The sequence below is a fragment of the Puccinia triticina genome, chromosome 2A, assembly GCF_026914185.1.
Source record: "Puccinia triticina chromosome 2A, complete sequence".
In the NCBI taxonomy this organism is placed as follows: Eukaryota; Fungi; Basidiomycota; class Pucciniomycetes; order Pucciniales; family Pucciniaceae; genus Puccinia; species Puccinia triticina.
In genome coordinates this window covers 425,372-441,896 of record NC_070559.1, presented here as the reverse complement: position 1 = coordinate 441,896, position 16,525 = coordinate 425,372, and the positions used below count along the sequence as shown (strand labels likewise).

The following is a 16,525-nucleotide window of genomic DNA, read 5'->3' as shown; positions in this document are numbered from 1 at the left end:
TCAGATTGTATGTGATATTGGTCCATGGGCCCGCCGGTATTGGTAACGGTGTAAGTGTTCCAAAAGGCTTCTGCGTCAACGGCTTGACTCTTTGGCACGACTCGCATCCATCGACGTAGTTGTTAACAAATTTCTTTGCCCCTGGCCAGTTGAAGCAGCGCCGGACTAGAGATAGGGTCTTGAATCTCCCCGGGTGGCCTGCCAACCTACAGTCGTGACGGCTGCGTAGAATCTTGGTTTTGATGAAGTCATCCGCCGGAACTTGGACGACCCCTTTGTTATACAGGACACCGTTGTGCTCCAACAATCTGGAAGATCCCCGCTTCTGGTTGGCCGGTTCATGTCGACATGCATCGATCATTTTGGTCAGTCTCCTGTTGGTTTGTGTAGCCTTACGGATAAGACTTATCAGCTCTGTGTCTGACATGACATGCCCGTCCCCCTCTACCTCGGAGATTCCCAGGATGTTGATCTCAAATCAACGGCTGGCGTTGTCCAGTTCAATGGCCTCATCGAGGAACCACTTGTCTATCTTGGCCACCTCCGCGAATGTCTGCAGTGTGATGTTATCCGGCCGGAGCAGCTGCCCAAATGTGAGCTTATCCTCCCATGTCGGCGCAATAGTGCGTCAGGTTTTGTTGTTTGTCCGCCGGGCCTGAACACAATGTTGAAATCAAAACATCCCATTATCTCCGCCCATTGTGCTTGCCGGCGCGTCAGATTCTTAGTCGTCATAAAGCTCTCTAAGTTGCGGTGATTGGTGTAGACGATTGCCTTGAGTCTGTTGGGGTTGCCTTCCAGGTAATGACACCATTCCTTAAATGAAGCCACTATTGCCAGAAGTTCCTTATCAAATATTTCATAATTACGTTTGGCCTGAATGAGGGATTGGGACAAATAAGCAACTGGGTGAAGTTTGTGGTCTTTGTCACATACTTGCGACAGCACCGCCCCTAGTGCGAAGTCGGAACAATTGCACTCCAGTATAAATGGTTGGTATGGATTGGCGATTTTCAGAACGGGTGCTGTGGTGAAAGCCGTTTCCAGTGAGTCAAACACCATCTGAAACCTCTTGTCCCACGTGAATCGGGTTCTTGCCTTGGTCAAGTCGTGGAGGGGTTGGGTGGTGCTTGAGAAGTGGTCAATGAACCTCCTATAGAAGTTTGCAAACCCAATGAAGCGTTGCATCTTGGTCACATTAACGGGCCTCGGCAAATCAGTCACGGCTTGGACCTTTGTGGGATCCATACGTAGACGGTTACACAAGATCAGCAGCCCCAGATATTCCACTTCGGTCCGTGAGAATTTGCATTTTTCTGGTTTCAACCAGAGAGTGTGCTTGCTCAGTATTTCCAGGATACTACTGACTGCTTCCTTGTGGTCGGACCCCTTCTGCGTGTAAATCATAATGTTGTCCAAATAGGCCGCTGTGGTATGCTTTATGGTATCCCATATACCAAAATAAAAATTTTCTGCTTTTCTTTCTTATTTCTATTAGTTTTACTCCTAATCTCCCTTTTCCTCTTATCAATCACTTAATATTCCTCAAGATAATATTCCTCAAGATTCAGTTTCTAGGGACAAATTCACCCCTAGTCTTGCCTTACAGAACACTCATAAGGGCACTCACTCAGAAGTTACATACTCTTACACACTCACAATACCCCTTACAACCTCAAACAGTTACACAATCCACATTTACAACACTTAGTTACACACACGGTTACATACATAGCTACATACATATTTACACATAGCTGCATCATCACTTACATACATACAGTCTACACATGCAGGCACTCATGCAGGTGCTAGCTGCATGTGATAGCTGCATGCACTAGCTGCATGCACTAGTGGATTTTTGTTGCATAACAACAGCAGGTGACCTGGTTACAGCATGACTACACTAACATCCTGTCCTGACCAATCACACCCCCTGATTCAGCCTGCATGTCATAACCCATAATCACCTGTAATGTCCTGACCAATCACATTCACCCATTCAGTATGTGTACTAGCCAAAAACCCTCATGTACCTAGCTAAAATATCTCATGTGGAGCTCCTCTGGAGCTGAAAATCCCTCACTGTTGTCTATAAAAGGAGGCTCTCCTCCCCTGTTGTAACTTTCCCCCAGCAGACTACCTGCACTCAGTTTCCCCTATAACAAAGTACACAACTGCTCACTCCACAATATACCAGTCACCCTATATTTTGGTTTTACACACATTACAAAACGCTTACACACGAAATAACAACTCTACACAACACTCACATTACATAACACAAACCTCTGAGGGGTCCTCTTTGACCATCTATCACCTGTTTTAAATCCAGACTCCCCACTCATAACACATTTTAGCAACTTCATCACACCCACTTTATAAAAACAGTTATCTTTTGATAACACTCCACTATCACTACATTAAACCTGCCAATCTGAGATTGGTGGGCTTGTTTTAGTGTCTAGTGAACCAGGAAAGGCAGAGGTTTCCTCATACATCCCTTTCCGCACTCAGCAAAAGGTTCTCAGGAACACTTTTGAGCTTTACACCGCGGTGTCTACCCGAATGCGCCCAAGCAGTATATCTTGAATAAAATATTGAAAAAAACCTGGAGCTCCAGTCGGGCCAAAAGGCATTGTCAGCGGTGCAAATTTGCCTGCCTTACAGATAAAGGCAAGTTTATCCTCATCCCCTTTGGCTACTCTCAAGTTCCCGTAGGCTTTCCGCAGAGCCAGCTTTGTGAAAGTATCCGCGTCAAGGAGGCTATCAACTAGGTCCATGGTGAGTGGTAGTGGATATTTATTTTTCACGGTGACGGCATTCAACTTCCTGTAGTCAAAGCATGGCCGTAAGTTGCCGTCCTTCTTTCCCGTAAATAGGACAGGGGCCGCCCAAGGCAAGGTCGTCCGCCGAATGGTGCCGTGCTCTAGTCCCTCTCTAATCAACGTGTCTAGGGCCTCATTCTCCGCTGGGGATAACAGGATAATTTGACTGGCTTGGGGAACCGCGTCCAGTACAAGATCAACCCTAAAATTGTACTTGCGTTGAGGTGGGAGTCTTTGGGCATCCTTCTTACGGAACATCTCAAGGTACCGGTGGTAACAGCATGGTACTAGCTTGTCTGCCGTCTTCTTTGCCTGGGCCGCTAGATGCGCTGATTTGGACCAGGAAGTCTTGGCTGCGCAAACATCGTCCGTATTCAGGGGTTCTAGGAGAGGTACCCGCTTGCCAGTTGTCCCTAACATCTCATATGGGTAGGGAAGGGTGATGGACTCACATTGCGGGGGTGTTATCCCGCACAAAGTGCGCACCCCCTCGTCAATTATCCTTGCTTGCCTCCCTACGGGCTCCTCCACGTTGTTGGAGGTTTTTTTTGGATAAGACAAAACCGCGTCGGCGGTTGTGATGAGGCCCGGTGGTGTTGTAGGAGTTGGCGTTCCATTGATCTGGGGTTCTAACAGATTTATCCGCTTTCCAGTTGTACTTAACAAGACGACTGGAGGGTGGGGGTTAGGGGACTCACATCGTGGGGGTGTCATACCGCACAAAGTGCGCACCCCCTCGTCAATTGTCCTTGCTTGCCTCCCTACAGGCTCCTCCCCGTCGCTGGAGGATTTTTCTGGAAAAGAAAAAACCGCGTCGGCGGTCGCAATGAGGCCCAGCGGTCGCGATAAGGCCCGGCGGTGGCGTAGAGGATGGCGTTCCTTTGGTCTGGGGTTCTAACATATGTATCCGCTTGCCAGTTGTACTTAACAACGGGATTATAGAGTGGAGGGAAGTGGACTCACATCGCGGTGGTGTTATCCCGCACGTAGTGCGCACCCCCTTGTCAATTATCCTCGCTTGCCTCCCTACGGGCTCCTCCCCGTCGGTGGAGGTGTTTTTTGGATAAGACAAAACCGCTTCTGCGGTTGCGATGAGGCCCTTGGTGGTTGGGGTTGGTGTGCGGATACAACAATCCCTCCAGTTGCTGAGGTGTCCGAACCGCCGGATCCAGGGTATTCCTAGGATTCCATCGTATGAGTCTTTCAATTTGGCAACAATAAATGTAGTCGGTGTTAGGTCGGTATCAATGACCAGATTGATTTCACGCAAGGTTTGGCTGGTTGATCCATCAAACCCCGATATCGTTCTCACGGTTGACGAGGGCCTGCACTGCAGCTCTGTCTTACAAATGAAGTTGTTGCTCACGACATTGTGTGTGGCTCCTGAGTTGACAAGGAATGTGGCGCGGGGGGTTGTGGCTAGGAGAAAATGTAGTGGTTTGATTACTAAAGAGAGAAACATCCGGGGGTTGGTAGTATTAGATGTGATAATGCTACTTGTTCCAAACTCAGCTACTACAAGATCCCTGCTGCTCGGGGGAGGCACAACCTTCACTCCTGAGCAGCACCATTTTTTGAGCCCTCCGCCCGGCCTGCACTACCGCTTGTTCCCGTGTCCGCCGTCAAACGTCGAACCTCCTCCTCCAATTCCGCAATTTGGGCCGCCGCTTTGCCTTTTCCCTTTGCTTTCTTCGGGCATTCCCTCGCGATGTGGCCTTGTTTGCCGCAGTGGAAGCATAGTCCCGCCCTCATCATCTCAGCCTTATCCTTCCCCAAAAAGTGTCCCTGCAGCGCTGAGAGATCCATGGTGTTTGGGTTGGCGGTTGTGGAAGTGGATGGGCCGGGGTAGGTTGGGTCGGCGCTGTTTATCTCGTTATCAATCTTCAACGCTAGGTTACTGAGGTCAACGAGCTCTCGGAACTGAACGCGAGCAAGGACTAGCGCAAGGCGGATATCCTTCTTGAGCCCCTTTTAATACTGGCTCATCAAGGTCGACTTCTCCCACCCTGTGTTGGTAGCGTGCTTGTTGAATTGAAACGTGTAATGGGCCACGGATTTTGTTTGCTTCAACGCCCGTAGCGCCTTCTCCGCCCTTGGCCGTTGTTTGGTGCTGTAGAACATCATTTGGAAGGCCGTGGCGAACTCCATGTAAGTGACTGGCTGGCCTGCAAAGATCCTTGTTGTGAAGGGTTGGGCCCACGTACTCGCTTGGCTGGTCAAATAGGATATGGAAAATATGACCTGGCTACGATTGTCTGGAAACATTTGAGGGTTTGAAAGGACGTAGAGGCCTACCTGCGTTGTGGTGACCAATACGGTGGTCAATATCAGTTCTCAGTTTCCGCTCTCACCGGCATCAGACGTCAAGTTTCAGTTTCAGGACCTCCAAGCTTCAATCCCCATGACTTCAGATTCTTATTCCCAGCCTCCTTTCCTGCTCTGTTCCCTCACCTTTTCCTTTTTTTTTCCCCCCATCTTCTTTTCTTGATAGTCTCTCTTTCCTATCAAGTCAATCTTCTCATTTCTTGGTCCTAACACACAGTTCTTGCTTTTGTGGGTTTATTCTTATTTTCTTATGTTTTCCTCTATTTTTTTGGTTCTCTTCCTGTTGTCTTATTTATTCTCATCTGTTGATTGTCTTTTGTTTCACCTGGGTGTCTGGCCTGTGCCTCTTTTGTTTTGTGTTTTCTTTTCTTTCTTTGTGTTGTTGTCTGTGGTGTGTGCGCGCGCACGGCGCGCGAGGAGATGATGACATGTCTGTGACAGGCCTCCAGGAATCCAAGCTCCCAGCAAACTTGGAGGATAGGAGGCCATAGCACCTGCTCTGATCCAAGTCAGGGGTTATCAATTCATCAATCTTTTCCTGAATCCGAGTCCAAAGAATCCCCAGAGTCCTTTCCCAGAATCCTTTTTGCAAACCAACACAACCGCCGCCGAGGATCAAAACCCCGGCGAAACAACTTCAAAACCACTTCCACTATGCTATCCATTCGAATCTCTACGGCTTTTCTACTGGACCATCCGTGAGGGCAGCCACCAGGCACTTTTTCCCCTCCCAGCGCTGCCGTCGGCCTAGCACCGGACGGAGCTCCATAGCGTCACGTAGAACTCAGCCTTCGCGCCGCGCGTGCCGTCAAAATTTTCTGGGACTCCGACTTTGGGTCCTTTTGCTGGGGCTCCGGCTGGGTTTGGTAGTGAGCCTTGTTGTTGCTCCGGGGCCATAGGTGGGACAATGGGTACGGCGACGGGGGCGGCTAGTCCAGCTCGCCTTTGGCTCGCTGTTGCAGAGCTCTTTCTTCTTGGATTGTGGTCGCAAGTTGATCGACCCTGAGGCGTAGTGCTTTGACTTTGTCGGCCATGGGATTGGTGTTGTTCTGGTTCGGTTGGTTTATCGGTTTCTGATTCTGTCTGGTCTGTTTGGTTCTAGCCTTGTCCCCTGTATAGTGATTCAGCAATATGTAATGGTCGTGGTGGGGAAGGAGGCGCTGTCTGGGTCTTGTGCAATGATTATGTAGATTGCTGAATGGGGAAAGGCTAGTTATGGTATTCAAAATTGCATAAGATTTTTTTACATAAAATCATAAACTGCGATTTTGGCTGGGAGATGTCACTTTAAGTTTTTGGACTTACTTCGCGCACTGCGGAAAACTCTTCGCGCACTGTGGGGGTCGTCGTCTTGACGTCCAGCCCCCAGTGCGCGCTTCTGCCACGGCTCTTTGCGCACTGCATTTTCCGCCAAAAAAACGGCTTGCATTTCTTGAGATATTTTTTGATGAATCAATAGAATGGCTTTTTATGATCCCCCTAAAAAATAATCAAGTCATTTAGGGGTCTCCTTGAGCCTAGAGAAAATTGACATGAAAAAATCATATTTTAACGCGGCAGGGACCTGTAATATCGCTTCCTGTGCCCCAGTAGCCCCAAAAATTTCACAGTATCATGGCACATGTGCAAATTCATGACCTGATAATTTTCGGAATTTTTCCCAGAGATATAAGGGGTGCGCGGCAGGCTTAGTAGGAAAATTACTGCTAACTGTATAGCTTTTTTGTTACACACCCAAACAGTCCCAAAATTTCAGAAATGTTTTCATTGTGGATATTCTCCGCGCCATAAATTTCTTCGCAATAGTGTGTCATGATAACATGAGATGTAGTGCGGCGGGCTTAGTTGGAAAATGACTGCTAACTTATCTCATGTTTTAATGACACACTATTGCTAAGAGCTTTATGGCGCGGAGAATATGCAAAATTGAAACATTCCTGAAAATTTCAGACTGTTTCAGCGTGTAACAAAAAATCTATACATGTAGCCGCCATTTTCCTACTAAGCCCGCCGTGCACCCCTTATATCTCATGTTATCATGACACACTATTGCCAAGAAATTTATGGCGCGGAGAATATCCATAATGAAAACATTTCTGAAATTTTGGAACTGTTTGGGTGTGTAACAAAAAAGCTATACAGTTAGCAGTAATTTTCCTACTAAGCCTGCTGCGCACCCCTTATATCTCATTTTATAATGACACAATATTGCTAGGAATTTCAGGGAATTAATTTGAAGCATATTTCTCTGTGCTCTCAAAATTTTGTACCTTTGTTGTGTGTAACAAAAAAGTTATACATATACGCAAAATAATAAACGCAATACCTATTTGGGCTAAAGGAAAGCTGGTGAAAATTCTGAAAATTATCAGGTCATGAATTTGCACATGTACCATGATACTGTGAAATTTTTGGGGCTACTGGGGCGCAGGAAGCGGTATTACAGGTCCCTGCCGCGTTAAAATATGATTTTTTCATGTCAATTTTCTCTAGGCTCAAGGAGACCCCTAAATGACTTGATTATTTTTTAGGGGGATCATAAAAAGTCATTCTATTGATTCATCAAAAAATATCTCAAGAAATGCAAGCCGTTTTTTGGGGGGAATGCACAGTGCGCAAAGAGCTGTGGCGAAAGCGCGCACTGGGGGCGGGACGTCGAGACAACGACCCCCACAGTGCGCAAAGAGTTTCTTGCAGTGCGCGAAGTAAGTCCGTAAGTTTTATGCACGTTGACATCTCCCAGTCAAAATGGGCTTTATGATTTTATGTAAACAGTGGCATATGCAATTTTGAGTACCATAAATGATCTCTCCCCGGCTCCCTTATGATTATGGGAGCTGTGACATGTGAGTACAATGTAACATGTCCCTGAGGTAAGCTATGGTGCGTCCTCGCGGCTCATAACAAATCGATAGCTGTGGAAGTGGTTTTGAGTTGTTTCGCCGGGGTTCAGATCCTTGGCAGCAGTTTGGTTTCTTGGGAAAGGATCTAGGAAGGGATTCTTGATGGGAGGGGGGTCAACTCTTGGAAGGGACTCTTGATGATGATTCAGAAAAAGTGATGGCCTTGTTTCTTGGATCAGAATGCCATGCCTCTCCCATCATCCAATTTCGGCGAACTTGGACTCAGGGAGGTGACCTGTCACATACATTTCATCATCTCCTTGCGCGCCACATGCGCGCACAACAAAACAGAAAACAGGGGGAAAAGAAAAGAAAACAAAAACACAAGACAAAAAGGAGAAACCAGAGAGACGAGGCAGACAGATAGACAAAACAATCAACCACCAGTGGAAAGAGAAGAAAGAGAGAAGAAGAATCAAAACCACAGACAAAACAAGAGACAAACCCACAGCTCATGCTGTGTTGGGACCAAGAATTTGAAGGGAGTGGACCAGAGGGGGAAATAAAACTGGGGAAGAAGATGAGAATGATTGGGAGGAATAAACTGAGAGCTTGAGAGGCTGAGGATCTTGAGGTCTTCATGATTGAAAGCTTGAGGTGTGGATTCTTGAATCTTGAAGCTTGAGGTTTTTGAGGACATCTTGAGGTTCTTGAAGATGAAACTTTGAGGATCTTGGGGAATGAATGAGGATCTTGTATCTTGAGGCGTGAAGTCTTGAATATTGAAAATTTTGAAAGGTGAGAAGGAATCTGAGACTTGCTGATCTTGCTGGCGGCAGCAGCAAAAATTCTTCTGACTAGCAGTAAACCAAATGGGCCACCACAGCGTAGCAAAGCAAAACCCGCTACTCTAGATCCAGATTAGCAATATTGATAGCGGAAAACCGCTACTGAGCGGTAGCGAAGCGCCGGCACCGCTACTGAGCGGTAGCGAAGCGCTGGCACCGCTACTACAAATCTGAACTGCGTAGCAAAGCGGGGTTTTTTCTGCTGTGGAACTACTCTGAGGGAAGAATAGAGCTTGAGAGGAATTTGTTGCTTGAAGGGCTGCCTCTCAGGGGAACAAGAAAAAGAATATAAGAGTATGGACTCTTAAGGAAAGGTGTGGCTATGGAGATTCTTGAGGTATGTCTGTAGGGTTTACTTTAATGGGTATACTAATCTAATAGTAGGAGTCAAGGATAATATCAAGTCTTTCCAACCTGATATATTTGGCATAGACTTATCATGCTCGTCCACTCTGATTTAATTGCATAAGCTAGGCTAGTGAATGGTGACCAGTGATCTGGATTGCTGGGACAGAATCTGATGGGGAACAAAAGGTAGGGCCAAATAGGGCAGACTATAGACAAAATTTTATGGGGCTGAGTTGTGTTTGGAAAAAAATATGAAACAGTGAAAATTCTCAATCAAGGGGCTGAGGCTAAAAATGCTAATATGAAACAGTGAAAATTCTCAATCAAGGGGCTGAGGCTAAAAATGCTATGGGGATGGAAAGTTCTGGAATGAGGCTGGAATGTGGAGAGACAATGAAACATGAGAAGAAAGGGATTACATATCATATGAGTGGCTGAAAAGGGAAGGGCTGAAACCAAAGGAGACAAGGGTTTAACCAAGATGGGATCTCTATGGTTATTGCATGTGTGGCTAATTCCAAAATGGGGTTGTTATGCTGGATTGGGAAGGGAGGAAAAGATGATAAATATCCAGGGTATTTCCTAATAGTCTGGCTCTGTCTGATGGGTGACTTTCTCCCACTTGTGCCTAGCTGGGAGCCTGAGGAGTGTCAAGTTGGTGTAGGTGGGTATCCAGGAGGTGGAGAAAAAAGGGTGAAGAGAGGATGGGGGGCCTGTTGATGGGTATGAGTTGTCCTGGCATTGATTCTTGAGGAGGTGGGGCCTTGAGTGTTCCAGAGAGGGTTATATTGAGGGAAAAAGACTTTGATTTTGGTGCCATATTCAGGATTGGCTTACCACACCAATTTTGCCAAAGCTGAGCGTAGCAACTGAATTGGTGCTTTTCAGCGCTATAAGCGCTCTGTAGCGCCAAAAGCATAGCGAATGAGCCCAAAATCATGCCAAAAGCGTAGCGGGAGAGTCCGCTTTTCTGTATAAAATGCTAAAAGTGGCAATAAATCAGCAATCCTCCATCACTTTGTGATGTCGAGGATTCAATTTTCAATGACACTACAGTAGCGCCGCAAAATTGCTAAAGTAGGGTTTTTTCCGCTACTGTAGCGCCAAGCACCACGGATGTTTGCTCAGCACTTGCGTGCAAGTGCCTTCCACTTCAAGGATAATTAAATTTCCCAAAAAAAATACTCAAAGTTTGAGGTTGGGAAAATCATTGAAAAAAAATCACTCCGTACTGAAAAAAAATGCAAACTGAGCGTGCTCAGCCAAAAAAATAAAAATGTGTCAGACTGAGTAAAAAACAATGGGGCACATTTTTAGGGTGATTTGTTGGACGGGCCTTTACAAGGCCCGCATAGGCCCCTAACAGGCCTGTTGGGCCCATTGGAAAAGTAGTAATTGTTTGGAATTCCAATGCTCTGCTAAAATGTGAAATGGGTCAAACTGAATAAAAAACATGGGGATACATTTTTGGGGAGATTTTTTGGACAGGCCTGAATGAGGCCCACATGGGCCCCACAAAGCCCACTGGGCCCATTGAAAGAGTAGCCCTGGTTAAGAAAGCATATGCTCAGCTAAGAAATAAAAATGTGTCAGACTGAGTAAAAACCCTAGGGGCACATTGTTGGGGAGGCTTTTTGGACGGGCCTGCATCAGGCCCGTATGGGCCAACAGATTTCCAAGGGAAGGAAAGGGCCTGGACATACATTCTGTGAGTGCACAAATGTCGCACAGATGTCAGAAGCCCTTCAATATCTTCTGTTGATTAGTGGTCAATTGGTGCTGTTCTCAAACATCATATGGGCATTCTTAAGCAATACTACTTCTGGGTTGGCCGAACCAGCTTTGGGTGGTCCCTGACGGGCCTGATGCAGGTCTGTCAATAAGCCCTCCCCAAAAGTGTGGCCCCATGTTTTTTACTCAGGTTGACACATTTTTGTTTCTTAGCTGAGCATAGGCATTCTTGACCAAGGCTACTCTTTCAATGGGCCCAGTGGGCTTTGTGGGGGCCATGTGGGCCTCATTCAGGCCCGTCCAAAACAGTTCCCCAAAAATGTACCCCCTCATTTTTCATTCATTTCAACCCATTTCACATTTTAGCAGAGCATGGGAATTCCAAACAAATACTACTTTTTCAATGGGCCCAACGGGCCTGTTAGGGGCCCATGTGGGCCTTGTGCAGGCCTGTCCAACAAATCAACCCAAAAATGGGCCCCATTGTTTTTTACTCAGTCTGACACATTTTTATTTTTTTGGCTGAGCACGCTCAGTTTGCATTTTTTTTCAGTACAGAGTGATTTTTTTTCAATGATTTTCCCAACCTCAAACTTTGAGTATTTTTTTTGGGAAATTTAATTATCCTTGAAGTGTTCACCCCTCTCTTTAGGAACCCTTTAATATCTCTTTAAGGACTTGGCTCCAAGTGATGTGTAATTTTGTGCTGAATTTTTGCTGAAGTTATGCTGAATGTTTGTTGGAAAGGGTCTGATATCATATTGATACCAACTGCAACTTGACCGTGTACATTAATTTAACTCTTTAAAAACATATGTACAACCACACAGCAAGTAATTGTCAACTGCTTGGCAGAAACAATAGTTTCTCATATTACTACTAAATAATATATTTTGATTAATCATGGGGTTATACCAGGGGAGCTTTCTCAGCACTTGCATGCAATTCCAATCATTCAATAATTTTTTTAACCTTTTAAACTTACTTACCAAACTCTATCAGCAAGTTACACTCAATTTCCACTCAATTAACTTTTGGTCAATCAATGCTGAATTAATGTTGAATCAATGCTGAATTTAGCTCAAGGCAAGTTTGAGATGGGTTCAATCTGGCTTGAGACTGAATTCTAAGGCTCTCGTGAGGATAAAAAAAAAAAATTCCATGAGAAGATCTTGTCAACTTGAATTCCCAAATGTCCAGGAGATATTCCTCAACTTCTTGTGAAAGAGTGAAATTCACCCTTCTGAGGTTTAGAAGACGCTCAAGATGAATCCTTGAAGCTTACAGAGAGTCATTTCATAAGAAATAAAGCTGTAGATAAACTTGATATGTGAGCTTGGAAAAGAGAAACTCTTTGGCAAAATTCCTGATTCATCTATTGTTTAAAATGAATTTCAATCTGAACACAAAGACACCTGTGTCCCTATAATTCTGCGGCCCCTGGCCGATGATAATTTGTACTCATCATCGGTTAGGAGCCGATACAATGTAGAGCTGGCCGCGCCAGCTCTTATAGCCATAGCTGACTAACAGATAGCTGGGTGTGAGGCTACCCAGCTCTGTCAGCTCGGGAAACTCTTGAAAAATCCAAACCGCTGACCTGAACCCCTCATTTCAGCCAGCTCCATCAGCTCCCACCGCTCAGCTCAGTCAGCTCCCACCACTCAGCTCCTTCAGCTCCAACCCAGCTCCATCACCTCTGTGCGAATACAGCTCCAACCTCACCACCCCAGTTAGGCCAGCTCCCTCAGCTCAGTCAGCTCTGAACTCACCACCTGGGTTTGGCCAACTTGCTCAACCCCCAGTCAGGCCAGTCCGACTCATCCTGCAAGGAAAAGTAAGCTTCCAACCTCTCACTTGGACAAATCCAGCAATCTTAAGCCCAAAATCTCCGACCCAGAGGCACAGACCAACCAATCAATAATCTTCTAGCCAATGGATCAAATTATGCCACCCCCGACCAGGTATCCAACCCGGTTACCCAATATGATAATCTCGTGAGTCTCCACGTTTGCCCATCAGCCTTCTTCCCAACTTTGCGCTGACCCTGTTTTGCCTCTGGCTATCCCTGCATCGCTTAGTTTCTCTCAGCACCTTGTCCCGATGGCTTTGGGATCCCGCTGAAGGTGCGCAAAATTTCAGTACTCTGAAGACCTCACATTGATCCTCGACTCATTTCTTGGCTTACTTGATTTCAGGCACAAGCAGTCCTTCAGGTGGCATACCCCACCGGTCCCATCACCCTCAGCAAATCCTACTCCTCAGAAGGTACATACAATTTGATCTTTTCTGCTGTTGTTGGGCCACTCATAAACCATTTTTCCAGTTTCCGAACAACAGATGTCAAGACTCTTCCTACTATCACCGTTGTTCCTATTGACACTACTGCCTTCAAAGCTCCCAACGCCTTTACACTGATGTTAGCCAACGCCAAAGCCTTGGGAAACCCAGACAAGAAGTATGCACCAAATATTTCTTGCTTAAGATCACACAATTAAGGAGTTGATGAGATGCTGCTCAACTATTTAGAGGTAACTACTGACACTTCCTGGAGAACGGAGCGACCTTCGGCAACGCTGGAGCTGATGGCGGGATGGCGATGAACGTGGGTTCAGGGACGGTGGTGACCAACTACGCTGGCCCGGGTCCGCTTCTGAACACAAGCAAACACAGGTACGCTTGGATGCTGTTCGCTCAGTCGTCAAAGTTTGCCACACCCGCAAACCTCTCTGCCGCTGGGACTGCCCCAGGGCATCGGTATGTGAGCAAATATGTGGCCAGCAGAGGGCTTGGTGACTTGGTTGCTGCCAGCTTCTTCACCGTTGAGTACGTCTTTTATTCCTCCTGCTTCCGTACGATCATTTGGCTGTCCATTTGACTATCTTCTCTCTCCGCCTTTGATCGTAATCAGAAATGGCCTTCTGCAATAGTGACAGTTTATGCTTCTCTGTCACGAATAATCTTTGTATCTGTCTGATCAAATCGTCCAAATCCTTCGAGTTCTCTTCTCTGCACTGAATGATGTCGCTCCGGATCCCTTTGCGATATTCGACCGCCTATTTCTCAAGTGCTTCCTGATACAATTGCAGCTTCTCTTGAACCATTTGCTGGTCAAAGAAAAACTCATCTCAAATAGTCAGAAGAGCGAGCAAGAAATCAAAGAAAAACTTGAATCACCCCGAAAGGAGTCTGAACGAACAATCGAGGAGAAGCTTTCATCGGCTAGTCAGAAGATTGAAGATCACATCGAAGAAAGGCTAAGTCCGATCACTCAGGCTACCAATCCGTTCAGTCTGCTCACCAATTGGCCTCAGTTTTTCTCCAAGATATTGTTCGATCGTCTGGTTGATCGCTGTAATTTTTTCCTCAAAATCTAGACCAATCTTCGTGCAGTTAGAGGTGAGTTGCTCTTGAAGCATTTGCTTCAAGAGAAACTCTGTTTGATTTCACTTTTTCTTCCACCATCCGGCCAATCTCCTCACTATTGGATCTGAATTTTTCTTCGACCAGCTGTTTGATAACCAGACTGTTCTTTTCCAGCTCATCCTTGGTCGGGCTCGTACTGAGTGACTGTTTGGGCTTCGGATCGAGGTCTGCTACCTTCCCCCACAATGCTACTGATGTCCACAGCAATCCAACGGCCAACACAACCGATTCCGCAATCCAACGGCCAACACAACCAATTCCGCAATCCAACGGCCCACACAACCAATTCCTCTGGCCAATTGGGCGCCATGCCTACCGGTGCCTCTACCTCTACTCAGGCTGCTGCCAAGAGCGACGCCAATGGTCCTCTCTGGAACGACTGCGCTGCAACCATAAAGAATGTTGTCATGGGCCTTGGCTTCGCCGTCTCTGGTTACATCCTCATACAATAGTTTCTCTCCCCCGCCTCTTGTACCCATCCGCTCTCTTTCCTCTTGTGACCTTCCCCCACCCCCATCATCTTCTTCTCTCTTTGATTGACGCTTCTGCCCCCTTTTTATATGTTGTGAAAAAATAATCATGTGGTTCGTTTCGGTTTGAATAAAGAAATGTGTTAATCAAGATATCAATTTCACATTGATTGTTTGCCTTGAAACAGTTGTCAACATGATATACAATGACAGGAAGCATTTCTGCTTAGGCCCTTTTGAACGCATTTATATATGTCATAAATCATTTAAAATGGGTTCCCTCTTGTGATTAATCTCTACCAATGCCTCAAAACCCCGTGTGTTGTGCGTTAAAATTTAAAACTTGCCCATTTTTCACACATAACAGGGCTTCTAAGCGGGGACCCTGCTTATTACTTAGCACCAATTTCCAAGCATCATTTACCTCATGCAAATTTGGTGATGAGGTGCTTGCAAAAATCAGAGAAACAAACAAATAAGAAACATGAAACAGTTTGATAAGAAGTATAATCTAGAGTTGAATTTTGTTTGTTACTACTTATTTGGAGCATTCATACCCCAGATTTGCCTCATGTCGATCAAGGGCTTCTTGATCTAAAATTAGCTCTTCTTCATGGTCTGCTTGGTCCCCAATATCCATGATAATTGTTTGCCCGGTTACAAGCCTCTCCCACATCTCTTGACAGTTGATGATGAGTGCATCCCATTCATGCCGAATTTCATTATTTTGATTAGATTGATGATTAAAATACTTCCTGCTCCAGCTCAACAGGTCGTTGCACTTCAAATTCCATACCATCCATATACGGCACCGGGTTTTGGCTAAGTTACCAAATATTGACCGCAAAACAGAAACTGGCAAACGGTTTTCTTGGCATATTTGGGTAATGATTTGTTGGCTCTTTGTGAGAACATCGGTTGGTTGAAGATCTAGTTTTATTTGAAGAAACAATTTAACATTTATTGGCTTGATTATACAAAAAGAACCATTTTCTCTCACCAACACTCAAGGCAGTTGAAATCTGATTCAGTTTCTCAGCCTGTTTTATAGCCCACTTCACAGCCTGTCTTGCTTCACAAGCAATTCGGTTTAGTTCGTCTTGGCAGTGTGTTAATGTCAGGTACGCCTCAATGCCTTTTTGAATGTTTGGATCAATTGCCCAGAGTTCATTAGGATGGGTCAGTTGACCCATGTTCCAAAAACTGTCTTCAACATCAAACACTTTGACTTCATCCAGAGTTGGGGTGGATAAAGCAATCCTTGGGGAAAATTCCAAGTTATAATCTTCAGCTCAAACAATATATGCCTTCCATTTTCTCTTTAATAAGGCTACCTTTAACGTCATTTGCTTTTTGTACCTCTCTTGAACTCGGGTTCCTGTATATTCATTTCAATCAATGCACAAAATATAAACAAAAGACATGGCAAGATGACAGTGACTTGACCTGAACCTCCACGATCCCATTTCTTTTGCATCTCCATTACACCGACTTTTGCTTCATAGAGTTTGGATTTGCTGACTTTCAGTTTTATCAATGCTTTTGATTCAGCATCTGAGATTAAAGTGCATTAGTAAATGCGTAAGTAGTACAGATGACAGGACAGTACGCACCTGACGCTCCAGGCAGATTGCAAAAGTTTTCCAATCCAAGATCTGAAATAATGCTTTCAATTTCCCCTTCAAGAGAGCGTAGTGTATCAGGGA

General features: G+C 45.6%; 1 protein-coding gene across 1 annotated transcript; it reads left to right on the top strand.

The window, feature by feature from the left end:
- Positions 1-13,516: 13,516 nt before the first annotated feature.
- PtA15_2A56 (uncharacterized protein) lies at positions 13,517-14,801 on the top strand (the record flags this gene model as incomplete). The annotated part of the gene is made up of 5 exons (XM_053166602.1): positions 13,517-13,684; positions 14,109-14,236; positions 14,301-14,322; positions 14,434-14,473; positions 14,554-14,801. 5 exons carry the CDS (start codon positions 13,517-13,519, stop codon positions 14,799-14,801), a joined length of 606 nt encoding a protein of 201 aa, XP_053017300.1.
- Between the last annotated feature and the right edge of the window lie 1,724 nt (positions 14,802-16,525).